The 26840-nt window shown below is 49.1% G+C and overlaps 1 protein-coding gene across 1 annotated transcript in view; it reads left to right on the top strand.

The window, feature by feature from the left end:
* Positions 1 to 26840, top strand: part of LOC139233530 (solute carrier family 15 member 1-like) — a 182924-nt gene that overhangs the window by 97764 nt on the left and 58320 nt on the right. Inside the window, exons 4-8 of the mRNA XM_070863930.1 lie at positions 8304 to 8356; positions 10782 to 10863; positions 11359 to 11500; positions 18448 to 18534; positions 20387 to 20486. Coding sequence (XP_070720031.1) covers positions 8304 to 8356; positions 10782 to 10863; positions 11359 to 11500; positions 18448 to 18534; positions 20387 to 20486 — 464 coding nt within the window. The remainder of the gene's footprint in view (positions 1 to 8303; positions 8357 to 10781; positions 10864 to 11358; positions 11501 to 18447; positions 18535 to 20386; positions 20487 to 26840) is intronic.

Raw genomic sequence — 26840 nt, 5'->3', positions numbered from 1 at the left:
CTGGCTGAAGTGCTCTAGCAGGAGAGCTGGCATGGGCTCGATGGGCCGAATGGCCGCTTTCTGTGCTGTAACTGTTCTGTGATTCTATGTGATGACCAGAATGGTAGAAGAATTAGATGGACCTTGGTCTTTGGTTTAGTGATTCCATATGTTCCAGTCAAACACAACGCACTCTGTCCTTGCAGACAGCGGCAAGAGTAATACATTCATAAGGAATTTAAGAAAAAGGAAATGGCATTGGCCCAGCACACCTATTCCTTTTCAATTGATCTCGATCCCTCCCTATATCCTTCGGTTCTCCACTAACATATCTCACTGTCTCTTACACACATTTGTACAGGTATTATTCCCTCAACCAACACCTAAAAAAACAGATGATTTGGACATTTATTTTATTGCTGTTTGAGGGAGCTTGCTGTGCGCAAATTGACTGCATTTCCCATATTACAACAGTGACCGCACTTCAAAAGTGCTTCATTGGTTGCAATGCACTCTGGGATGTGCTGATGCTGAGCAAGGCACTATATAAATGCAAGTCTGTCTTTCTAATGTTTTTCACTTGTAATTTATTCCTCAGCTTGATTACCCTTTGGGTGAAAAACTTTTGTTTTTATTCGTTCCTGGGATGTGGGCAAGGCCAGCATTTACTGCCCCTCCCTAATTGCCCCTGTGAAGGTGGTGGTGAGCTGCCTTCTTGAATCGCTGCAGTCCGTGTGGTGAAGGTGCTCCCACAGTGCTGTGAGGGAGGGAGTTCCAGGATTGTGACCCAGTGACGATGAAGGAACAGCCGATATATTTCCAAGTCAGGATGGTGTGTGACTGGAAGGGGAACGTGGAGGTTGTTATATATGTGGACTTGTATTTACTCTGTACAACCACCAGAGGGCTCATCCCCCATAATCCCTTGGGAGCACAGGTATTTAAGGAGGCTTCACAGGTTGGAGAAGCACTCTGAGACCTGCAATAAAAGACTAAGGTCACACTTTACTTTGAGCTCACAGTGTTCAGTCTGACTCTTTCTCCATACACAACAACTGGTGATAAGATACAGCGAGCGATCCCAAAGATGCAGAGAACAGTGGGCATCCTGGAGAAATTCTCGGAGGGAGATGATTGGGAAACTTTTATGGAGCGACTCGACCAACACTTCGTGGCCAATGAGCTAGATGGGGAAGAGAGCGCTGCCAAACGAAGGGCGAACCTCCTCACCGTCTGTGAGGCACCAACGTATGGCCTCATGAAGAATCTACTCTCTCCAGCGAAACCCACGGAGAAATCGTACGACGATTTGTGCAAACTGGTCCGAGAGCATTTGAACCCGAAGGAAAGCGTTCTGATGGCGAGGTACTGGTTCTACACCTACAAAAGGTCTGAAGGCCAGGAAGTGGCAAGTTATGTCGCCGAGCTAAGACACCTTGCAGGACATTGCAAATTTGAAGGACATTTGGAGCACATGCTCAGAGACTTGTTGGACTTGGCATTGGCCACGAAACCATACTTGGCAAACTTTTGACTGAGTAAGGCCATAGCGATAGTCCAGGCATTCATTGCCACCAGTGACAATATTAAGCAATCTCTCAGCACACAAGTGCTGCGACAAGTACTGTGAACAAAGTGATGTTGTTTTCGAATCGTAACGTACAGGGCAGGTCACACGTACCTGCAGCTGCACATCCGCAGATGACTCAGAGTCCACCATCAAGGGTAATGAATGCTAGGCCATTAACATCTTGTTGGCGCTGCGGGGGTGATCATCGTTTCCATTCATGCCGATTCAAAGAGTATGTTTGCAAGGGCTGTGGAACAATAGGACACCTCCAACGACTGTGCAGGCGAGGTGCAAAGCCTGTTAAACCTGCAAACCACTATGTTGCAGAGGAGGACAGATCCACGGAGGATCACGATGAACCAGAGCCCCAGACTGAGGAGGCGGAGGTACATGGGGTGCACACATTCACCACGAATTGTCCCCCGATAATGCTGAATGTTGAGCTAAATGAACTCCCGGCGTCAATGGAGCTGGACACAGGGGCGAGCCAGTCCATCATGGACAAAAAGACTTTCAAAATGTTGTGGTGCAACAAGGCCTCAAGGCCAGTCTTAACTCCAGGTCGCACAAAACTAAGAACTTACATGAAATAACTGATTCCCGTAACCGGCAGTGCTACCGTAAAGGTCTCCTACGATGGAGCGGTGCACAAGCTACCACTTGGATGGTACCGGGCGATGGTCCCACGCTGCTCCGCAGGAACTGGCTGGGAAAGATACACTGGAACTGGGACGACGTCCGAGCGCTATCACCCACTGACGACACTTCATGTGCCCAGGTGTTAAACAAATTTCCTTCGCTGTTCGAACCAGGTATTGGGAAATTTCAAGGAGCAAAAGTGCAGATTCATCTAATTCCGGGGGCGCGACCCATCTATCACAAGGCGAGAGCAGTACCGTACATGATGAGGTTATTCACTTTGGTGGTAAAAACAGAGAGACAGACTATTATCTGAATGGTGACAGATTAGGAAAAGGGGAGGTGCAAAGAGACCTGGGTGTCATGGTACATCAGTCATTGAAGGTTGGCATGCAGGTGCAGCAGGCGGTTAAGAAAGCAAATGGCATGTTGGCCTTCATAGCAAGGGGATTTGAGTACAGGGGCAGGGAGGTGTTGCTACAGTTGTACAGGGCATTGGTGAGGCCACACCTGGAGTATTGTGTAGAGTTTTGGTCTCCTAACCTGAGGAAGGACATTCTTGCTATTGAGGGAGTGCAGCGAAGGTTCACCAGACTGATTCCCGGGATGGCGGGACTGACCTATCAAGAAAGACTGGATCAACTGGGCTTGTATTCACTGGAGTTCAGAAGAATGAGAGGGGACCTCATAGAAACATTTAAAATTCTGACGGGGTTAGACAGGTTAGATGCAGGAAGAATGTTCCCAATGTTGGGGAAGTCCAGAACCAGAGGTCACAGTCTAAGGATAAGGGGTAAGCCATTTAGGACCGAGATGCGGAGGAACTTCTTCACCCAGAGAGTGGTGAACCTGTGGAATTCTCTACCACAGAAAGTTGTTGAGGCCAATTCACTAAATATATTCAAAAAGGAGTTAGATGAGGTCCTTACTACTAGGGGGATCAAGGGGTATGGCGAGAAAGCAGGAATGGGGTACTGAAGTTGAATGTTCAGCCATGAACTCATTGAATGGCGGTGCAGGCTAGAAGGGCAGAATGGCCTACTCCTGCACCTATTTTCTATGTTTCTATGTTTCTATGAATCATCAGAAGCCCTCACCTGCATTAACACGCACAAAGGTCTCTTTGTTTATAACAGATGCCCATTTGGAAACCGATCAGCGGCGACGATATTCCAGAGAAACATGGAAAGTTTACTGGTCGGTCCCGCACACCGTGGTCTTCCAGGATGACATTTTGATCACAGGTCGGAACACAGTCGAGCATCTGCAGAACCTGGAGGAGGTTCTTAGTCGACTCAACCGCGTGGGGCTCAGGTTAAAATGCTCGAAGTCCGTTTTCCTGGTGCCTGAAGTGGAGTTCTTGGGAAGGAGGATTGCGGCATCAGGCCCACCAATGCGAAGACGGAGGCAATCGAGAACACACCGAGACCACAGAACGTGACAGAGCTGCGGTCGTTTCTGGAACTCTTGAACTACTTTGGTAACTTCTTACTGGGTCTCAGCACACTGCTAGAACCACTGCATGTCTTACTATGAAAAGGGGACGAATGGGTTTGGGGCTAAAGCCAAGAAAATGCCTTTGCAAAAGCGAGAAAATTGTTATGCTCAAACAAATTGCTTGTGTTGTATGATCCATGTAAGCATTTGGTACTAGCATGTGATGCGTCGTCATATGGCGTCGGGTGTGTATTGCAACGAGCTAATGATTTTGGGAAACTGGAACCGGTTGCTTATGCATCCAGGAGTCTGTTTAAGGTTGAAAGAGCTTACAGCATGATTGAAAAGAAGCATTAGCGTGTGTCTATGGGGTAAAGAGAATGCATCAATACCTGTTTGGGCTAAAATTCGAATTGGAAACTGACCATAAGCCACTTATATCCCTGTTTTCCGAGAGTAAAGGGATAAATACCAACGCATTGGCCCGCATCCAGAGATGGGCGCTCACGTTGTCCGCATACAACTACGCCATCCGCCACAGGCCAGGCACAGAAAACTGCGCCAATGCTCTCAGTAGGCTGCCATTGCCCACCACGGGAGTGGAAATGGCGCAGCCCGCAAATCTAGCCATGCTTATGGAAGCATTTGAGAGTGAGCAATCACCCGTCACTGCCCAGCAGATCAAAACCTGGACAAGACAGGACCCCTTATTATCTCTAGTCAAAAACTGTGTGTTACACGGGAGCTGGTCCAGTGTCTCAGTGGAAATGCAGGAAGAGATAAAGCCGTTCCAGTGACGCAAAGATGAAATGTCTATCCAGGCAGACTGCCTTCTGTGTGGCAATCGTGTAGTGGTCCCCAAGAAGGGCAGAGACACCTTCATCAATGACCTCCACAGTACCCACCCAGGCATTGTAATGATGAAAGCGATAGCCAGATCCCACGTGTGGTGGCCCGATATCGATGTGGACAGATGTAATACATGCTCGCAGTTAAGCAATGTACCCAGGGAGGCGCCGCTAAGTTTTTGGTCTTGGCCCTCCAAACCGTGGTCTAGAGTACACGTCGACTATGCAGGCCTGTTCTTGGGTAAAATGTTCCTTGTGGTTGTAGACGTGTACTCCAAGTGGATGTGAGATAATGTCGGTTAGCACATCCGCCGCCACTACTGAAAGCCTGCGGGCCATGTTTGCCACAAACGGCTTACCCGATGTTTTACCAGTGCTGAGTTCAAAGAATTCATGACCCGTAATGGGATCAAACATGTCACATCTGCCCCATTTAAACCAGCATCCAATGGACAGGCAGAGAGAGCAGTGCAAACCATCAAGCAAGGCTTGAAGAGGGTAACTGAAGGCTCATTGCAGACTCGCCTATCCCGAGTCCTGCTTAGCTACCGCACGAGACCCCACTCACTCACTGGGATCCCACCTGTTGAACTGCTCATGAAAAGAGCACTTAAAACAAGGCTCTCCCATTAGTTCACCCTGATCTACATGAACAGGTAGAGAGCAGGCAGCTTCAACAAAGTGCATACCATGATAACGCAAATGTGTCATGTGAGATTGAACTCAATGATCCTGTATTTGTAGTAAATTATGGACAAGGTCCCAAGTGGCTTCCCGGCACTGTCGTGGCCAATGAGGCGAGCAGGGTGTTTCAAATGGACTCATTCACTGAAAACACTTGGACTAAATCAAGCTCAGATTCACGGACTATTTGAGCAACCCACCTTGGACCCTACCTTTTTTGATCCCCCAACATACACACCAGTGGCAACCGGCACCACGGTTGACCACGAAGCAGAACCCATCATCCACAGCAGCCCAGCAGGGCCCAACACACCAGGCAGCCCAGCAAGGCCAGCTGCACAGCAGCCCAGTGAGGGCCCAACAAATGATTCAACAACACCAGCTTTCACACCGAGACTATCAACCAGGGTAAGAAGAGTCCCAGATCGACTCACATTGTAAATAGTTAATTGACTTTGGGGGGGGAGTGTTATTATATATGTGGACTTGTATTTACTCTATACAGCCACCAGAGGGCTTATCCCCTGGTGTCCAAAGGGATCCCATAATCCCTTGGGAGCACAGGTATTTAAGGAGGCTTCACAGGCTGGAGAGGCACTCTGGAGACCTGCAATAAAAGACTAAGGTCACACTTTACTTTGAGCTCACAGTGTTCAGTCTGACTCTTTCTCCATACACAACAACAGAGGTGATGGTGTTCCCATGCGTCTGCTGCCCTTGTCCTTCGAGGCGGTAGAGATCGTGGGTTTGGGAGGTGCTGCAGAAGAAGCCTTGCTGAGTTGCTGCAGTGCATTTGTAGATGGTACACAATGAAGCCACGGTAAGTCAGTGTTTAAGGTGGTGGATGGGGTGTCAATCAAGCGGGCTGCTTTGTCCTGGATGATGTCGAGCTTCTTGAATGTTGTTGGAAATGCACTCATCCAGGCATCACACCCCTGACTTGTGCCTTTTAGGTTTTGGGGAGTCAGGAGGTGAGACACTTGCTGCAGAATACCCAGCCTCTGACCCGCTCTTGTTGCCACAGTGTTTATGTGGCTGGTCCAGTTCAGTTTCTGGTCAATTGGGGTTTCAGTGATGGTAATATCAAGGGATGGTGGTAGGTATGATTCCAGCCAGTGCAGAGTTTCCCCGATTCCCATTGACTTCAGTTTTACTGGGGCTCCTTGATGCTACACTCGGTCAAATGCTGCGTTGATGTCGAGGGCAGTCACTCTCACCTCACCTCTGGAATTCAGCTCTTTTGTCCATGTTTGGACCAAGGCTGTAATGAGGTCTGGAGCCGAATGGTCCTGGCGGAACCCAAACTGGGCATCGGTGAACGGGTTATTGGTGAGTAAATGCCATTTGATAGTGCTGTCCACGACATCTTCCACCACTTTACTGATGATTGAGAGTAGACTGATAGGGCAGTAATTGGATTGATTGGATTTGTCCTGCGTTGTGTGGACAGGACATACCTGGGCAGTTTTCCACATTGTCGGATAGATGTCAGTATTGGAGCTGTATTGGAACAGCTTGGCTAGAGGCCTGGCTAGTTCTGGAGCACAGGTCTTCAGCACGACAGCCGGGATGCATCCAGTGCGCTCAGCAGTTTCTTGATATCACGTGGAGTGAATTGAATTGGCTGAAGACTGGTTTCTGTGATGGTGGGGACCTCAGGAGGAGGCTGAGATGGAGCCTGAACTCGGCACTTCTGGCTGAAGATGGTTGCAAACACTTCAGCCTTGTCTTGTGAATTCATGTGCTGGGCTCGGCCATCATTAAGGATGGGGATATTCATAGAGCCTCCTCCTTCCATTAGTTGTTCAATGGTCCATCACCATTCAGGACTGGATGTGGCAGAGCTTTGATCTGATCCATTGATTGTGGGATCACTTAGCCCTGTCTGTAGCATGCTGCTTCCACTGCTTAGCATGCATGTAGTCCTGTGTTGCAGCTTCCCCAGGTTGGTACCTCATCTTTAGGTACACCTGGTGCTGCTCCTGGCATGCTCTTCTACACTCCTTATTGAACCAGGGTTGGTCCCCTGGCTTGATGGTAATGGGAGCGAGGGATATGCCAGGCCATGAGGTTGTAGATTGTGGTGGAATACAATTCTGCTGCTGCTGATGGCCCACAGTGCCTCATGGATTCCCAGTTCTGAGCTGCTGGATCTGTTCTGAATCTATCCCACTTCATACAGCACCCTTAATGTAGAAATATGTCCCAAGGCACTTCACAGCGGCATAAGGAAATATGGGCGCTCAGCCAAGGTCGGGAATAGATTAGGAAGAATGATCAAAAGCTTGGACAAAGCAGTAGGTTTTATCGAAGGTCGTAAAGAAGAAGAGGAAAGTGGAAGAGTTTAGGGAGGGAATTCCAGATGTGAGATCTAGATGGCTGGAAGCACACCCACCAATACTGGGGTCACACAAGAGCAATAAGCTTGGGGGGGTCATTGTAGGGCTCGGGGACAAGAGGACCAGAGGATCGGGGGTATTGTAGCACTGGAGAAGGACATGGCGGAATTTAAGCATGAAAGTGAGAATTTTAAATTTGAAAACGGGAGCTAATGTGGGTCACTGAGGATAGGGGTGTTATGGTCTGGAACGCTCTGCTTGAAAGGGCGGTGGAAGCAAATTCAGTTTTAACTTTCAAAAGAGAATTGGATATATACTTGAAAAGGAAACATTTTCAGGGCTATGGAGAAAGAGCGGGGGAGTGGGTGTCCTCATGGGAAGCTATGATGGGTAGATTGGTGAGGACAAGGCCAAGTAGGTTTTTCCCTTGTGCCTCTGGCTCCTAGTTTCCTTTCATGGGATTCCATCCCTTCACCACAGGGGATGATTCCCTGGATCGGTTTGATCAATACTCTTCACAATCCACACAATTTGAGTTTGGTTGTTGCAAAGAAACCGAGTGAAAATTCTTTCCTTGTAATTTAGCGGGGAAATCTTGGGAGCGCCACAATTGAAACATTTCCCTTGGATTCCCAAATCTGAGATGATCCTGATCGCCCTTTGTCGCACCTTCTAAACACGGATAATACCGTCATCTGATGTAATTGGCACACTCACTGCCAGGACTGTAGTCCGTTAAGTAAAGCACCGCACACTGTAATATCTCACTGCCCGTCAAACCCATCAGTGTTTTTGTGTCTCTTTCAGCTTCAAAGCCGGAGTCACCTAAAGTGAGTGGACGAGCCTGGGGCAGACTGCTGGTGAGTGCGGCTCATGGGCCGGGAGTGGGGCAGACAGATGGTGGATCCGGGTCATGTGCTGGAGGTGGTGATTGGCTGCTGGGTGAGCTGGGTTTCCTGCTGTGGGTGGTGATTGGCTGCTGGGTGAGCTGGGTTTCCTGCTGTGGGTGGTGATTGGCTGCTGGGTGAGCTGGGTTTCCTGCTGTGGTGGTGATTGGCTGCTGGGTGAGCTGGGTTTCCTGCTGTGGGTGGTGATTGGCTGCTGGGTGAGCTGGGTTTCCTGCTGTGGATGGGGATTGGCTGGTGAGTAAGCTGGGTTTCCTGCTGTGGGTGGTGATTGGCTGCTGGGCGAGCTGGGTTTCCTGCTGCGGGTGGTGATTGGCTGCTGGGTGAGCTGGGTTTCCTGCTGTGGGTGGTGATTGGCTGCTGGGTGAGCTGGGTTTCCTGCTGTGGGTGGTGATTGGCTGCTGGGTGAGCTGGGTTTCCTGCTGTGGGTGGTGATTGGCTGCTGGGTGAGCTGGGTTTCCTGCTGTGGATGGGGATTGGCTGGTGAGTAAGCTGGGTTTCCTGCTGTGGGTGGTGATTGGCTGCTGGGCGAGCTGGGTTTCCTGCTGCGGGTGGTGATTGGCTGCTGGGTGAACTGGGTTTCCTGCTGTGGGTGGTGATTGGCTGCTGGGTGAGCTGGGTTTCCTGCTGTGGGTGGTGATTGGCTGCTGGGTGAGCTGGGTTTCCTGCTGTGGGTGGTGATTGGCTGCTGGGTGAGCTGGGTTTCCTGCTGTGGGTGGTGATTGGCTGCTGGGTGAGCTGGGTTTCCTGCTGTGGGTGGTGATTGGCTGCTGGGTGAGCTGGGTTTCCTGCTGTGGGTGGTGATTGGCTGCTGGTTGAGCTGGGTTTCCTGCTGTGGATGGGAATTGGCTGGTGGGTAAGCTGGGTTTCCTGCTGTGGGTGGTGATTGGCTGCTGGGCGAGCTGGGTGAGCTGCCAATGCTACCTTGTATAACTAGACTAACTGAGGCTGAATGCATTAATGTAAATGGGATTGTTGTGAATTGGAGCTTTGCCTTAACAGATGGTTCACTGTGACGGAGATGCCATTGTTATCAGGGTCTGCCTATAAGAGGGCGACCTCACTTTCACAATCTGTAATTGTTTATTTTTCCACACCTGTCCTCCAGAGCGAGCTGGCCCTCACGGTGGATCAGTACCACGCTCACTGGATGCTCTCAAACCCATGGGTGTGAGTTCAGGCAGTGAGTGTTAACAGACTAGTTGACCATGGAAGCCCTCACACCTGAGCCCAATCCTGGCCTCATACCGCATCCACACCCTGAATATTGATCAGAAGCAGGGACATAAGAACATAAGAACATAAGAATTAGGAACAGGAGTAGGCCATCTAGCCCCTCGAGTCTGCTCCGCCATTCAACAAGATCATGGCTGATCTGGCCGTGGACTCAGCTCCACTTACCCGCCCGCTCCCCATAACCCTTAATTCCCTTATTGGTTCAAAATCTATCTATCTGTGATTTGAATACATTCAATGAGCTAGCCTCAACTGCTTCCCTGGGCAGAGAATTCCACGGACTCTGGATAATGTTCCCCTCCAAAGTCCACAGGCAAAATGTGACATCTGTTTGAGATTTGAGTGATATCCCACCACAGTTGAACTGACATGGGATGACTCTGATGTGGTATCATCATATCATCATCATAGGCAGTCCCTCGAGTCGAGGATGACTTGCTTCCACGTCAAAAAGTTCACAGGTGTTTCAATGAAGGATTAATATTCCAGATCCTGAACTACATAGTGTAGGGTGGAAGATGCCTGTGCGTGTTTTTTTTTTAACGTGTGGTGGCCATTGCACACCAGCCACTACACGGGCTTGACCAGAGCCAGGTCTTGGTCCAGTGGCAAGGATTAACCAGGACTGGAGACCAGCTCTGCTCATGGACTCATGCGTGCGCACATATCGCAGTGTGGGCTGGGCCTGTGCTGCCCCTGGGCCCACGCCGCTTCTGGGCCCCGAACTTGTGCCTCTCCTGGGCCCCGATCACGTCCCTCTACATTCTCTCGCCGCTCCTTCGCTCCGACCTCGCTGCTCCTGCTGCACCTGCCCACGCTCCAATCGCCGACCTGGACCTTGGTGATGTCCCTTTTAGCTGCCGTTACTCTCCTGCTCCACGTGCTGCTCCCTGGAGTGGTACGCCACCACACTACTCCTTCCGCTCCCCGGCCTGCTCCGATGGTGCTCGCAGGCCGGGGGTATCAGCAGGCAATTATCAACAGCAACCTCTACTCCAGTGAGGAGTCAGCACATTCAGTGGAGGAGGGGAGAACATTAGGAAACAGAGATGGAAGCTAAAGGCCGGGATTTAGGGATAGTCTTGGTCCGAACCCCTCTGAGTGTTCAGACTCTGATTTAATTGTTGATTGCTGTTTTTTTCAGAAACTCTTCGACTTGTCTACTGCTGCTGTCTTCATTGTGATCACTGAGTTCTTTGAAAAACTTGCTTACTTTGGGCTGCGAGGTAAAGGAGAATTTCCATAAATATCCTGGGGTCAAGGGTCATTCCCTACATAACTATTTGACCCAGAGGGTCGATGTGTCCTGGGGGAACTTCTCTAAATATACTGAGTCAGAGGCTCATTTCATAAATATCCCAGGATAAGAGGGTCACTATCCAGGGGTGGGGGGCGGGGGAAAGATTGTTTGAATAAATGTCCAGAATTTGAAGGGTCATTCCCTCCAAATTATGGGGTCATAAGGTCATTCATTGCATGTCCTGGGGTCAGAGGGTCATTCACTGACCAGCCCAAGGCCAAGTCTCTCGAGTGGAACTTGAACCAATAACCTTCTGACTCAGACCCGAGAGTGCTGCCACTGAGCCAAGCCTGAAGGGTAATGGTTAAATGCCACAAGGCATTCAGTTAGTTTGTTGAAGACAGTTGTGTTGAGCCAGTGTAGTAGTCAGTGTCCGTGATCCCAATGGGAATTCTCATTGTCACCTTTTGGTTTGTTCCAGCTATCCTGGTGCTGTACTTCACTAACGCACTCCTCCTGTCCGAGAGCAAGGCCACATCCTTCTACCATGTCTTTATCTTCCTTTCTACATCCTTCACCATCCTGGGAGCCTTCCTCTCGGACTTCTGCTTTGGGCGATACAGGTATGAGCCAACCAATGTTTAACGGTGAAGTCAACAACAAGCCATCCAGAACTGAGACTGGTCGGAGGACCTTTTCCTGTTACTTATAGAAGCTTAAGGGCTGATCCAGCTGTAGTGTTTGAGATGATTAAAGGAGCTGATAAGGATGATAGAGAGAAACTATTCCCTCTGGTGGGGGGAGTCCAGAACAAGGGGCCATAACCTTAAAATTAGAGCCAGGTCATTCAGGGGTGAGGTCAGGAAACACTTCTTCACCCAAAGGGCAGTGGGAGCCTGGAACTCTCTCCCCCAAAGTTGCTGAGGCCGGGCGTCAATTGAAAATGTCAAGACTGAGATTGATAGGATTTTGTTAGGCAAGGGTATTAATGGTTAAGGAACCAAGGCGGGAAAATGGATACAGATCAGTCATGATCCAATTGAATGGTGGATCAGGTTAGAGGGGCTGAATGGGCTCCTCCTGTTTCTATGTTCTTACTTGAAGTGTGGCACTGCACACGACTGAGTGAAGGCACAATGCCTGGAGTCACTCAACAACAACAACAACTACTTTTATTTATATAGCGCCTTTAATGTAGTAAAACATCTCAAAGTGCTTCACAGCAGTAGATAAGTTTGACACCGAGCCACATAAGAAGAAATCAACGCAGGTGACCAAAAAGCTTGTTTACAGAGCTAGGTTTTAAGGAGCGTCTTCAAGGAGGAAAGAGAGGCAGAGAGGTTTAGGGAGGGAGTTCCAGAGCTTGGGACCCAAACAGCTGAAGGCACGGCCACCAATGGTTGAGCGATTATAATCAGGGATGCTGAAGAGTGCAGTAGGGGGTGGTGTCAGTGGGGTCAGTTTACCTTCCCTGACCCAGAGCGGTTATGAGTCGCTCTCACTCCCTGGTTCTCGAGCCTGGATTTATTAATCAGGGTGTTTTGTACAAAGAAATTTATTATTTTTATTCAAGAAAAATGAATACACCTTTTATTAAAACTGAGAAAACTTATCACTTTAGATGAGAGAAAACGTATCACTCTAATGGGGAATCCTTTACTCAAACACAAGAGAAGACACAGCAGTACAACACCTCCCACCTTCCAATTCCCCTATCTAACTAGGTTAGGCTCTGGGGCTTCAGGGACTATGCTCACCAATCCTTCCTTGACAGTCAGTAATGGGTCACGGGTTTGGGGTGCGTTGGATTTTGTCGATTCTGCTAGCCATACCCTGAACGTAGGAGAGGACTTCTTGCTGCGTGTTCCTCAGTTGGGTGGTGTCTGCTGATGCGGTAGGGCGCGTATTGGATTTATGGGGTAAGTATCCACTTTCCTTCCTTCAGCAGTAGGTTTTAAAGCTCCTTCAGGTAATGTTTTACCCGTTGGTAGCTCAGGGATAGCTTGTAGAGTGGAAACAGCTTGCAAATCTTTGGGTTTTCGTCGAGTTGACTTTGGTTTGGAAATCGTTGGTCATGGTGGCTCGATATTACCAATTTTGTTGCTGGTAATATCTTGGTGGTTGCTTCGTGAGCCTCTTGCTGCCGCACCGTGCTTGGTGTCCTAGTCGCTTGCGATGCTGTCTTGGTTGATGTTCTGAAGAACCAGGTTAACGAAGCTAGTGTGCTGGTCTTGAAGTCTGCCAGGTCTGAAGCATACCAAGCTGGTGTAGAAGTCAAGTGCAGTCCTGGCTGTAAAAACAGGCCTTAATTATACTTTGAGAGACTTCCTTATCTGTCCCCAAATCAACCTTGGTTCTTTGTTTAGGTTTTGCAGCCCAGCTAACTGAAACTTGATTAAGTTTTAATCTGGCATTGAAAGACTTTTCTGAATTGATGAGCTCTTGTCCATTGTGATAGCGCTGTTTTTTTGCTTCCGGAAGTTTGGCCTGAGCCAGATATTTCTATGCCTGTTGAAAAGGTGTTGGAATATGTATGTGACATTTGGGTCCTCTGGGTGGGGTGATAATGTTTCTTCCGTGGTCGATTGTTTAAATGCTAATGCCACGTGATAGTCAGAGTAGGAATCGCAGGATAGCGCAGATGAATACGTGGCTTGAGCAGTGGTGCAGCAGGGAGGGATTCAAATTCCTGGGGCATTGGAACCGGTTCTGGGGGAGGTGGGACCAGTACAAACCGGACGGTCTGCATCTGGGCAGGACCGGAACCAACGTCCTAGGGGGAGTGTTTACTAGTGCTGTTGGGGAGGAGTTAAAGTAATATGGCAGGGGGATGGGAACCAATGCAGGGAGACAGAGGGAAACAAAAAGGAGACAAAAGCAAAAGACAGAAAGGAGATGAGGAAAAGTGGAGGGCAGAGAAACACAAGGCAAAGAACAAAAAGGGCCACTGTACAGCAAAATTCTAAAAGGACAAAGGGTGTTAAAAAAACAAGCCTGAAGGCTTTGTGTCTTAATGCAAGGAGTATCCATAATAAGGTGGATGAATTAACTGTGCAAATAGATGTTAACAAATATGATGTGATTGGGATTACAGAGACGTGGCTCCAGGATGATCAGGGCTGGGAACTCAACATCCAGGGGTATTCAACATTCAGGAAGGATAGAATAAAAGGAAAAGGAGGTGGGGTAGCATTGCGGGTTAAAGAGGAGATTAATGCAATAGTTAGGAAGGACATTAGCTTGGATGATGTGGAATCTATATGGGTAGAGCTGCAGAACACCAAAGGGCAAAAAACGTTAGTGGGAGTTGTGTACAGACCTCCAAACAGTAGTAGTGATGTTGGGGAGGGCATCAAACAGGAAATTAGGGGTGCATGCAATAAAGGTGCAGCAGTTATAATGGGTGACTTTAATATGCACATAGATTGGGCTAACCAAACTGGAAGCAATACGGTGGAGGAGGATTTCCTGGAGTGCATAAGGGATGGTTTTCTAGACCAATATGTCGAGGAACCAACTAGGGGGGAGGCCATCTTAGACTGGGTGTTGTGTAATGAGAGAGGATTAATTAGCAATCTCGTTGTGCGAGGCCCCTTGGGGAAGAGTGACCATAACATGGTGGAATTCTGCATTAGGATGGAGAATGAAACAGTTAATTCAGAGACCATGGTCCAGAACTTAAAGAAGGGTAACTTTGAAGGTATGAGGTGTGAATTGGCTAGGATAGATTGGCGAATGATACTTAAGGGGTTGACTGTGGATGGGCAATGGCAGACATTTAGAGACCGCATGGATGAACTACAACAATTGTACATTCTTGTCTGGCATAAAAATAAAAAAGGGAAGGTGGCTCAACCGTGGCTATCAAGGGAAATCAGGGATAGTATTAAAGCCAAGGAAGTGGCATACAAATTGGCCAGAAATAGCAGTGAACCCGGGGATTGGGAGAAATTTAGAACTCAGCAGAGGAGAACAAAGGGTTTGATTAGGGCAGGGAAAATGGAGTACGAGAAGATGCTTGCAGGGAACATTAAGACAGATTGCAAATGATTGATAGATATGTAAAGAGAAAAAAGTTAGTAAAGACAAACATAGGTCCCCTGCAGTCAGAATCAGGGGAAGTCATAACGGGGAACAAAGAAATGGCAGACCAATTGAACAAGTACTTTGGTTCCGTATTCACTGAGGAGGACACAAACAACCTTCCGGATATAAAAGGGGTCAGAGGGTCTAGTAAGGAGGAGGAACTGAGGGAAATCCTTATTAGTCAGGAAATTGTGTTGGGGAAATTGATGGGATTGAAGGCCGATAGATCCCCAGGGCCTGATGGACTGCATCCCAGAGTACTTAAGGAGGTGGCCTTGGAAATAGCGGATGCATTGACAGTCATTTTCCAACAGTCCATTGACTCTGGATCAGTTCCTATCGAGTGGAGGGTAGCCAATGTAACTCCACTTTTTAAAAAAGAGGGAGAGAGAAAACAGGGAATTATAGACCGGTCAGCCTGACCTCAGTAGTGGGTAAAATGATGGAATCAATTATTAAGGATGTCATAGCAGCGCATTTGGAAAGAGGTGACATGATAGGTCCAAGTCAGCATGGATTTGTGAAAGGGAAATCATGCTTGACAAATCTTCTGGAATTTTTTGAGGATGTTTCCAGTAGAGTGGACAAGGGAGAACCAGTTGATGTGGTATATTTGGACTTTCAGAAGGCTTTCGACAAGGTCCCACACAAGAGATTAATGTGCAAAGTTAAAGCACATGGGATTGGGGGTAGTGTGCTGACATGGATTGAGAACTGGTTGTCCGACAGGAACCAAAGAGTAGGAGTAAATGAGTACTTTTCAGAATGGCAGGCAGTGACTAGTGGGGTACCGCAAGGTTCTGTGCTGGGGCCCCAGCTGTTTACACTGTACGTTAATGATTTAGACGAAGGGATTAAATGTAGTATCTCCAAATTTGCGGATGACACTAAGTTAGGTGGCAGTGTGAGCTGCGAGGAGGATGCTATGAGGCTGCAGAGTGACTTGGACAGGTTAGGTGAGTGGGCAAATGCATGGCAGATGAAGTATAATGTGGATAAATGTGAGGTTATCCACTTTGGTGGTAAAAACAGAGAGACAGACTATTATCTGAATGGTGACAGATTAGGAAAAGGGGAGGTGCAACGAGACCTGGGTGTCATGGTACATCAGTCATTGAAGGTTAGCATGCAGGTACAGCAGGCAGTTAAGAAAGCAAATGGCATGTTGGCCTTCATAGCAAGGGGATTTGAGTACAGGGGCAGGGAGGTGTTGCTACAGTTGTACAGGGCCTTGAAGAGGCCACACCTGGAATATTGTGTACAGTTTAGGTCTCCTAACTTGAGGAAGGACATTCTTGCTATTGAGAGAGTGCAGCGAAGGTTCACCAGACTGATTCCCGGGATGGCGGGACTGACCTATCAAGAAAGACTGGATCAACTGGGCTTGTATTCACTGGAGTTCAGAAGAATGAGAGGGGACCTCATAGAAACGTTTAAAATTCTGACGGGGTTAGATAGGTTAGATGCAGGAAGAATGTTCCCAATGTTGGGGAAGTCCAGAACCAGGGGACACAGTCTAAGGTTAAGGGGTAAGCCATTTAGGACCGAGATGAGGAGGAACTTCTTCACCCAGAGAGTTGTGAACCTGTGGAATTCTCTACCACAGAAAGTTGTTGAGGCCAATTCACTAAGTATATTCAAAAAGGAATTCGATGAAGTCCTTACTACTAGGGGGACCAAGGGGTATCGTGAGAAAGCTATGTGGCCGGAAACTCATTTCAGGGTCAAATATGAAGCCTAGATTGTGAACAGTCTGGTTTAGCCTCAGGTAGATGCTAGGGAGAGGGTTGCAGTCAGTGGTTAGGGAACGGAGTTTGTGGTGGGGACCAAAGACAATGGCTTCGGTATGCCCAATATTTAATTGGAGAAAATTTCTGTTCATCCAATACTGGATGTCGGACAAGCAGTCTGACAATTTAGAGACCGTGGAGGGGTTGAGAGAAGTGGTGGTGAGGTAGAGCTGGGTGTCATCAGAATACACGTGGAAACTGATTCCATGTTTTCGAATGATATCACCAAGGGGCAGCATATCGATGAGAAATAGGAGGGGCCAAGGATAGATCCTGGGGGACACCAGAGGTAACGATGTGGGAGTGGGAAGAGAAGCCGTTGCAGCTAATTCTCTGGCTATGATTAGATAGATAAGAATGGAACCAGACGAGTGCAGTCCCACCTAGCTGGACGATGGTGGAGAGGCGTTGGAGGAAGATGGAGTGGTCATCCGTGTCAAAGGCTGCAGACAGGTTCAGGAGTACGATGAGGGATAGTTTACCTCTGTCACAGTCTTAAGGATATAATTTGTGACTTTGATAAGAGCCGTTTTGGTACTGTGGCAGGCGCGGAAACCAGATTGAAGGGATTCAAACATTGAATTCTGGGAAAGATGGACGTGGGTTTGGGAAGCGACAACACGTTCAATGACTTTGGAGAGGAAAGGGAGGTGGGAAATGGGGCGGTAGCTAGCAAGCACAGTGGAGTCAAGGTCAAGCGAGACACCGTGATTGGGCCACCATAGGTTTCTAAGGAAGGGTTAGCTGGATGGTCAAGCGGCCTCCCAACATCTGAGCTTATGTTTGTGAGTTGGTTGACGCTCTCAGGATGGGTGGTGTTTCTGGCAGGGCCGGCTCTCGTGTGGGGCAGAATAACATACCCGAGAGTGGCACATGTCATAGGTTAGCCTCCTGGTTGGCAATCAGGACATGGCGGGATACCACAGAGATGTTTGATCCAACCATGCCGCCTATATCTCCTGCTCTACTCACCTCCCGGTGCTTGAACTCTGCCAAGTATTAGAGGTGCGGGCAACTGCAGGTGGAACACTATTTATCCCCTTCGCCATCTTATCACATCACCCAAGTCTATGCTTCTTTGAAGTTTAGAGTCCCAACTGGTTTAGTCAACTGCACCCTTTGCAAAGCCTCATGGGAAACTAGAGACTGGCACTACAGGGACTATTTTAGAGAAGCTGGGATTGTTCTCCTTTGAGCAGAGAAGGTTAAGGAGAAAATTGATTGAGGCGTTCAAAATCATGAAGGGTGGCAGCAGGATCAATAACCAGAGAACACAGATTTAAGATAATTGGCTAAAAGAAACAGGAGGGGCGATGAGAAGCGTTTATTTTACACAGCGAGTTGTTGTGATTTGGATTGTACTGCCTGAAAAGGTGGAGGATGCAGATTCAATAGTAATTTTCACAAGGGAATTGAGTAAATACCTGAAAAGGAAAGATTTGATGGGCTAGGACAAAAGAGCAGGCGAGTGGGACTAATTGGATAGCTCTTTCAAAGGGCCAGCACAGGCACGATGGGCTGAATTGCTTCCTTCTGTATGATTCTATGGTTCTATTTATATCACAGTGCCAACTGTCTCTGGATTGCATGTGGAGCGTTGGCCATTTAAATAATGCTGGGCGATCCCAGACACATTTATTGAGTTGATTGTTTGACAGTGACTCCAACCCTCGTTTCTCAATCTTTAATTACAGGACTATCCTAATGCTTTCCATACTGTACCTGCTTGGTACCATTGTTGTGTCAGTGACTGCCATTCCAGGACAAATGGGGATAAATAGGTGAGTACAGGGACTTCTCGCGGATGAGTCTGGGAGGGGAGACAGTGAGGCCCATCAGTAATGTGGCTAGGCTTGCTCAGATTGACCAGCAACAATCCTTTATTTCATTTCACCCTTTACTTTCCATTAACCCCCACTGGGCTCAGTTCCCACAGTCTTTGCCTGCCGTTACTGGGACGATAAGGGCCTCAGAATGGGGCCAGGAGCTTCATTGTCCCACTAAATGCGGCTGCCACCATTTTGAAAGGGGCCTACCGCCGGGTGTCTAAAGCACCCGCCTGTTTCAAGCGGCAGGCCCCTTTTAATGTAGAAACTGGGGCCCTAAGATAGGACATGTTTAGGCAGGAGTGCAGGGCAGTGCAGACTCCGAACAATTCCACTGGCCATGGAAGACCAACGGTAAGTGTCCAATTATAATTTTGGGCTTCGGAGGAACAGGAGTGAGCCTCCAGTGCCCACAAAAAAAAAATCTGGCCCGCTACGCCCCCCTCCTCCCAAATCATGCCCCCCCCTCCCCCCCCGGGTAAATCAAGGAGGTCGCTGCAGAAACCGTTAAGAACACTCAGGGAACTTCCAAGAACCCTAGAACATCTTTCCAGGGATTTTGGACAGTTTCTGCTCTGAAATTGTGTCCCCTCCTTAGGAAAAGTGACTGTCCCTGGCTCGGTATCTTCCCCCAACACCCAGGGTTGGCAACTCACCACCTGGGGAATCTGTGTCGAAGACCACATCCCACGGTCCATGGTGTAGTACATCATCATCATCATAGGCAGTCCCTCGGAATCGAGGAAGACTTGCTTCCACTCTTAAAATGAGTCCTAAGGTAGCTGAACAGTCCAATACAAGAGCCTGTCACAGGTGGGACAGATAGTCGTTGAGGGTAAGGGAGGGTGGGACCGGTTTGCAACACGCTCCTTCCGCTGCCTGCGCTTGATTTCTTCACACTCTCGTCGACGAGACTCGAAGTGCTCAGCGCCCTCCTGGATGCACTTCCTCCACTTAGGGCGGTCTTTGGCCAGGGTTTTGCTTTCGAATTTGGCCCCTGGGAGTCCCTGGCCAAAGACCGCCCTATGTGGTGTAGTGCAGTGAGGCACTGACACACGAGGATTGATCTTAACCCAACACTCCCGGCGGGAATGGTGCAGAGGGGGGATGCAGATGGCGACGGGGTGGGGGTCAGACCATGTGCCCGGTCCCACTATCTTAAGTGACCTCAGATCAGGCACGGCAGGGCCGCCCATCCCAGGCAGGCAGGCGCCTACTGATGACGTAGTTGGCGTCGCAAGCAACCCAGCTTTAACGTAACATGGCGGGAATTCTGCCAGGGGCGAAATCCGAAAGCAAGACACGGCGCGTGATCGCGGAGAAGCCAGAAGAGGCCTAGGCGGGTATTATCGTTAGTTCTCTATGGAAGCTTTGTAGGCCAGGAGGAGCGGGAGTCCCTGGGCCTCCCCAGCACCTGCCTTGCTGCTCCCTCTGAGCGCCGGCACCTTCATTCTAACCCGCTCCTTCCCCAGCTCTAATGTCATGCCGACGGGCCGCTCCTGGTGTCCTCGGGCTCCCGATCTTATTCCCGCTCCCACCCGCCAGCCCTGACATCACTCCTGCCGGTCTCGCTGTGGGGGGGGGGGGGGGGGGGCGGGCAGTGCTGCTTTACAGAAAGGAGGTTCGGGAGCTAAAATGGCGCTGACTTCAGGCTGGACTCTCCACCAGGGAGGAGGAGGCTTCCCTAATGCCCCATTCCTGCCGCCAGTTAACATTGAGCCCATGGCCTACTCCGCCACCCATCCACTGCACCGGCTCCTACACCTTTACTCAGTGCACACTGACTGAACTCGCTCTCTGTTTCTAGCGTGGGTGCCTACATTGGACTGTTCCTCACAAGCGTCGGGTCCGGTGGAATCCGATCCAGTGTGTCACCCTTTGGTGCGGACCAGATTGTCGCGAATGAGGTGAGGACACATTGTGTGGATGAGAGTTCGCAATAGCAGAGATGCATTTAAGGGGAAGCTAGATCAATACATGAGGGAGAAAGGAATAGAAGGGTAAGCTGATAGGGTGAGATGAAGTACGGTGGGAGGACTCTCGTGTGGAGCCTGAACATCGGTGTAGGAATGCTGGGTCGCATGGCCTGTTTCTGTGCTGTAAATTATATTTAATTACATGTAATAAGCCCTGTACTGTACGAAACCTCCAGTATTGTGGGAAAGATCAAAGTACTGTTCAAATAAGAGCAGGCCTACATTTATACAGCACCTCGTCACATCTCCAAGAAACATCACAATGTGCATCTCACAAATCACTTTTGAAGTAGTCACTAATTGGACAGATGTAGCAGCCAATTGGCTCACAGCAATGCTGACTCACTGAATCCCTTTTAGCGAGAGTGAGACCTGTTTCTGGCTGAGGCAGAGATCACCTGTGGCAAAATGGTAGGTACTGCAAGGAATTCCAGGCCACAGTGATCTCTTGGACTACTTTTGATCAGTGAAAGGTTCCCAATTTTCCCGCCCCGCCAATTGGCCTGGGCATTTATCTGGTTTTTCGCCTCATAAGAACATAAGAAATAGGAGCAGGAGTAGGCCGTATGGCTCCTCGAGCCTGTTCCACCATTTAATACGATCATGGCTGATCTGATCATGGACTCAGCTCCACTTCCCCGCCCGCTCCCCATAACCCCTTATCCCCTTATCGTTTAAGAAACTGTCTATTTCTGTCTTAAATTTATTCAATGACCCAGCTTCCACAGCTCTCTGAGGCAGTGAATTCCACAGATTTACAACCCCCTGAGAGAAGAAATTTCCCACTAGGGCGGCCCCTTATTCTAAGATTATGCCCCCTAGTGCTAGTCTCCCCTATCAGCGGAAACATCCCAGGAGGTGACATGGTTTCGGGTGGGGGAATCTCTGTATTGTGATGCACTAAGCATTGCTGTGTGTGGGATGGGCTGGGGGAACCAGAGGGTCTTTTCCTGTCCGTCATTGTTCGTATGTTCGTAAGATCCAACAGAACACAATCAGATTAATCTTTGATTGAGGGATGAATGATGGCTGTGATATCGGGAGAACTCCCAGCTCTCCTTCAAATAGTATTACGGGATCCATAACATTTACCTGAACAGGCGAAGCCTTCTGGGACCCCCAAGGACTGGAAGGTGCTATATAAATGCAAATACTGTTCTCTATTACTGCACCCTAATACACGCGATGATTAAATGAAAAGCAAGAATGAAGTGGTTCTAAACCTTACCGCCATTGATACCGAGAGCGGGTTTCTATAGGAACCAATAATGAGACTCAAGGCCAATTGATGTCACCACACTGAATGAGGTGGATTCTCACATAGATGAACCATACTATCCTGAGTAAATCTGTTCAAAGAGATGAAGGTGTTTAGTGAGTCGCTGAGGCGGGGATCATTGTCTCTGTTACGGGGAAAGTGGGTGAGTTTTGGAACTCAGGAAGATGCAGGGCTGTGGGTGAATGTGGGGCAGTAGGTTTGGATTTCTCTCGCACAAAGCTGGCAGAGACACAGCAAGGGCAGTCCTTCTGGCCCCTCCTGTCTCCCCCAGCTCATCCCGGGTCATCCCCACCCCCCCCACCCCTACCGGCTCCCCCCAGCTCATCCCGGGTCATCCCCCCCCGCCCCCCCCGGCTCTCCCCAGCTCCCCCACAGACACAAAGACCACTGCCGGACCTCACATGGTCCCCTCCCATTCATAGTTCAACATCTATACCTGCTTCATCCCCATTGGATAGATCGCAGTTTAACATCTAAAGCAACAATATATACCCATCCCTCTCTTTAACTTATTTAATACGCTGTCAAACACAGTCAAATACCCAGAACGTTCATCGGTCATCCCTCTAGCCAGCTATTAGATTTTCTGAGAATATTTATCTATATTTATTAAGTGTTATATATGTAAACCTGTATATACCCTGTGTAGCCACCAGAGGGCTCATCCCCTGGAGTCCCAAGGGATCCCACAACCCCTTGGGAGCACCTGTACTTAAGAAGACCTCACAGGCTGGAGAGAAACTATGGAGACCTGCAATAAAAGACTACGGTCACACTTTACTTTGAGCTCACAGTATCCAGTCAGATTCTCTATTCATACTTAACAAGTGGCGACGAGATACAGATGACGAACCCAACGATGCAGCGAACAGTGGGCATCCTGGAGAAATTTTCGGAGGGAGATGATTGGGAAACCTTCGTGGAGCGACTCGACCAATATTTCGTGGCCAACAAGCTGGAAGGAGAAGCGAACACTGCCAAACGAAGGGCGATTCTCCTCACCGTCTGCGGGGCCTCATGAAAAATCCGCATGCTCCAACGAAACCCACAGAGAAATCGTACGATGATTTGTGCACACTGGTTCGGGAGCATCTGAACCCGAAGGAAAGTGTTCTGATGGCGAGGTACTGGTTCTACACCTACAAAAGGTCTGAAGGCCAGGAAGTGGTGAGTTCTGTCGCCGAGCTAAGATGCCTTGCAGGCCATTGCGAATTTGAAGGACATTTGGAGCACATGCTCAGAGACTTTTTCATACTTGGCATTGGCCACGAAACCATACTTCGCAAACTTTTGACTGTAGAGACCCCAACCTTGAGTAAGGCCATAGTGATAGCCCAGGCGTTCATTACCACCAGTGACAATACTAAGCAAATCTCTCAGCACACAAGTGCTGCTACAAGTACTGTGAACAAAGTGATGTTGTTTTCAAATCGTAACGTACAGGGCAGGTCACACATGTGTCCCAGAGTCCACCATCAAGGGTGATGAATGCTAGGCCATTAACATCTTGTTGGTGCTGCGGGGGTGATCATCGTTTCCATTCATGCTGATTCAAAGGGTACGTTTGCAAGAGCTGTGGAACAATGGGACACCTCCAACGTATGTGCAGGCGAGCTGCTAATCCTGTTAAACCTGCAAACCACCATGTTGCTGAGGAGGACAGATCCTCGGAGGATCACGATGAACCAGAACCTCAGACTGAGGAAGCAGAGGTACATGGGGTGCACACATTCACCATGAATTGTCCCCCGATAATGTTGAATGTTGAACTAAATGGACTCCTGGTGTCAATGGAGCTGGACACGGGCGCGAGCCAGTCCACCATGGGCAAAAAGACTTTTGTGGTACAACAAGGCCTCAAGGCTAGTCCTGACTCCCATTCGCACGAAACTGAGAACTTACACAAAGGAACTGATTCCCGTAATCGGCAGTGCTACTGTAAAGGTCTCCTTCGATGGAGCTGTGCACAAGCTACCACTCTGGGTGGTACCGGGCGATGGTCCCACGCTGCTCGGCAGGAGCTGGCTGGGAAAGATACGCTGGAACTGGGATGACGTCCGAATGCTCTCGCCTGCTGACAACACTTCGTGTGCCCAGGTCTTAAACAAGTTCACCTCGCTGTTCGAACCAGGCATTGGGAAGTTCCAAGGAGCAAAAGTGCAGATCCACCTAATTCCGGGGGCCCGACCCATCCATCACAAAGTGAGAGTAGTACCGTACATGATGAGAGAGAGGGTAGAGATCGAGCTGAACCGGCTGCAACGAGAGGGCATCATTTCGCCGACTGAATTCAACGAGTGGGCCGGTCCGATTGTTCCAGTCCTCACGGGAGACGGCACTGTCAGAATCTGTGGTGATTACAAAGTAACTATCAATCGTTTCTCCCTGCAGGACCAATACCTACTACCAAAGGCAGATGACCTATTTGCGATGCTGGCAGGAGGAAAGACGTTCACGAAGCTAAACTTGACCTCTGCCTACATGACGCAGGAGCTGGAGGAATCATCGAAGGGCCTCACCTGCATCAACACACACAAAGGTCTCTTCATTTACAACAGATGCCCGTTTGGGATTCAGTCAGCCGCGGCGATATTCCAGAAAAACATGGAAAGCTTACTGAAGTCGGTCCCACGCATGGTGGTCTTCCAGGACAACATCTTGGTTACAGGTCGAGACACAGTCGAGCATCTGCAGAACCTGGAGGAGGTTCTTAGTCGATTCAACCACATGGGGCTCAGGTTAAAATGCTTGAAGTGCGTTTTCCTGGCACCTGAAATGGAGTTCCCGGGGAGAAGAATTGCGGTGGACAGCATCAAGCCCACCGATTCGAAGACGGAGGCAATCGAGAACACACTGAGGCCACAGAACTACTTTGGTAATTCTTACCGGGTCTCAGCACACAGTTAGAACCACTGCACTCCTTACTGCGTAAAGGAGACGAATGGATATGGGGCAAAAGCCAAGAAAATGCCTTTGTAAAAGCTAGAAAATTGTTATGCTCAAACAAATTGCTTGTGTTGTATGATCCATGTAAGCGTTTGGTACTAGCATGTGATGCGTTGTTGTACGGGGTCGGGTGTGTATTGCATCAAGCTAATGAATCTGGGAAATTGCAACCGGTTGCTTATGCATCCAGAAGTCTGTCTAAGGCTGAGAGAGCCTACAGCATGATTGAAAAAGAAGCGTTAGCGTGTGTCTATGGGGTAAAGAGAATGCATCAATACCTGTTTGGGCTAAAATTCGAATTGGAAACTGAACATAAACCCCTTATATCCCAGTTTTCCGAGAGTAAGGGGATAAATACGAATGCATCGGCCCTCATCCAGAGATGGGCACTCACGTTGTCCGCATACAACTACGCCATCCGCCACAGGCCAGGCACAGTAGGCTGCCATTTCCCACCACGGGGGTGGATTTAGTCATGGTAATGGAAGCATTCGAGAGTGAGCAATCACCCGTCACAGCCTGACAGATTAGAACCTGGACGAGACAGGACCCCTTACTGTCCCTAGTAAAAAATTGTGTGCTTTATGGGAGCTGGTCCAGTGTCCCAGTGGAAATTCAGGAAGAGATAAAACCGTACCAGTGGCGCAAAGATGAAATATCTATACAGACAGCCTTCTCTGGGGTAATCGGGTAATGGTCCCCAAGAAGGGCAGGGGCACTTTCATCAGTGATCTCCACAGTACTCACCCAGGCATTGTAATGATGAAAGCGATAGCCAGATGCCACATGTGGTGGCCCGGTATTGATGCGGACTTAGAGTCCTGCATGCACAAATGTAACACGTGCTCTCATTTAAGCAATGCACCCAGGGAGGCGCCACTAAGTTTATGGTCTTGGCCCTTCAAACCGTGGTCTAGGGTCCATGTCGACTATGCAGGCCCGTTTTGGGGTAAAATGTTCCTAGTGGTTGTAGATGCGTACTCCAAATAGATTGAATGTGAGATAATGTCGGCAAGCGCGTCTGTTGCCACCACTAAAAGCCTGCGGGCCATGTTTGCCACACACGGCCTGCCCGATGTCCTTGTGAGTGACAACGGGCCATGTTTCACAAGTGCCGAGTTCAAAGAGTTCATGACCCGTAATGGGATCAAACATGTTACATCTGTCCCGTTCAAACCAGCATCCAATGGTCAGGCAGAGAGAGCAGTGCAAACCATCAAGCAGGGCTTGAAGAGGGTAACTGAAGGCTCACTGCAGACTCGCCGATCCCGAGTCCTGCTTAGTTACCGCACGAGACCCCACTCACTCACTGGGATTCCACCCGTTGAACTGCTCATGAAAAGGGCACTCAAGACAAGGCTCTTGTTAGTCCACGCTGATCTACATGAACAGGTAGAGAGCAGGCAGCTTCCACATAGTACATATCATGATAACGCAAATCTGTCATGTGAAATTGAAATCAATGATCCTGTATTTGTGTTGAACTATGGACAAGGTCCCAAGTGGCTTCCCGGCACCATTGAGCAGGGTGTTTCGGGTCAAACTTACAAATGGACTCATTCACCGGAAACACTTGGACCAAATCAAACTCAGATTCACGCACTATCCAGAGCAACCCACATTGGACCCTACCTTTTTTGATCCCCCAACATACACACCAGTGGCAACCATCACCGTAATTGGCCACGAAGCAGAACCCATCACCCGCAACAACCCAGCAGGACTCACCACACCAGGCAGCCCAGCAAGGCCAGCTGCACAGCAGCCCAGCGAGGGCCCAACAAACGATTCACCAAAACCAGTATTTGCACCGAGACGATCAACCAGGGAAAGAAAGACCCCAGGTCGACTCATCTTGTAAATAGTTACACTATTGACTTTGGGGGGTGGGGGGAGTGTTGTTATGTATGTAAACCTGTATATACCTTGTGTAGCCATCAGAGGGCTCATCCCCTGGAGTCCCAAGGGATCCCACAATCCCTTGGGAGCATCTGTACTTAAGGAGGCCTCACAAGCTGGAGAGGCACTCTGGAGACCTGCAATAAAAGATTAAGGTCACA

The sequence above is a fragment of the Pristiophorus japonicus genome, chromosome 21 (assembly GCF_044704955.1).
Source record: "Pristiophorus japonicus isolate sPriJap1 chromosome 21, sPriJap1.hap1, whole genome shotgun sequence".
Taxonomy (NCBI): Eukaryota; Metazoa; Chordata; class Chondrichthyes; family Pristiophoridae; genus Pristiophorus; species Pristiophorus japonicus.
The sequence above is the reverse complement of the archived record's forward strand: the minus strand, read 5'-3'. Positions and strand labels throughout refer to the sequence as shown.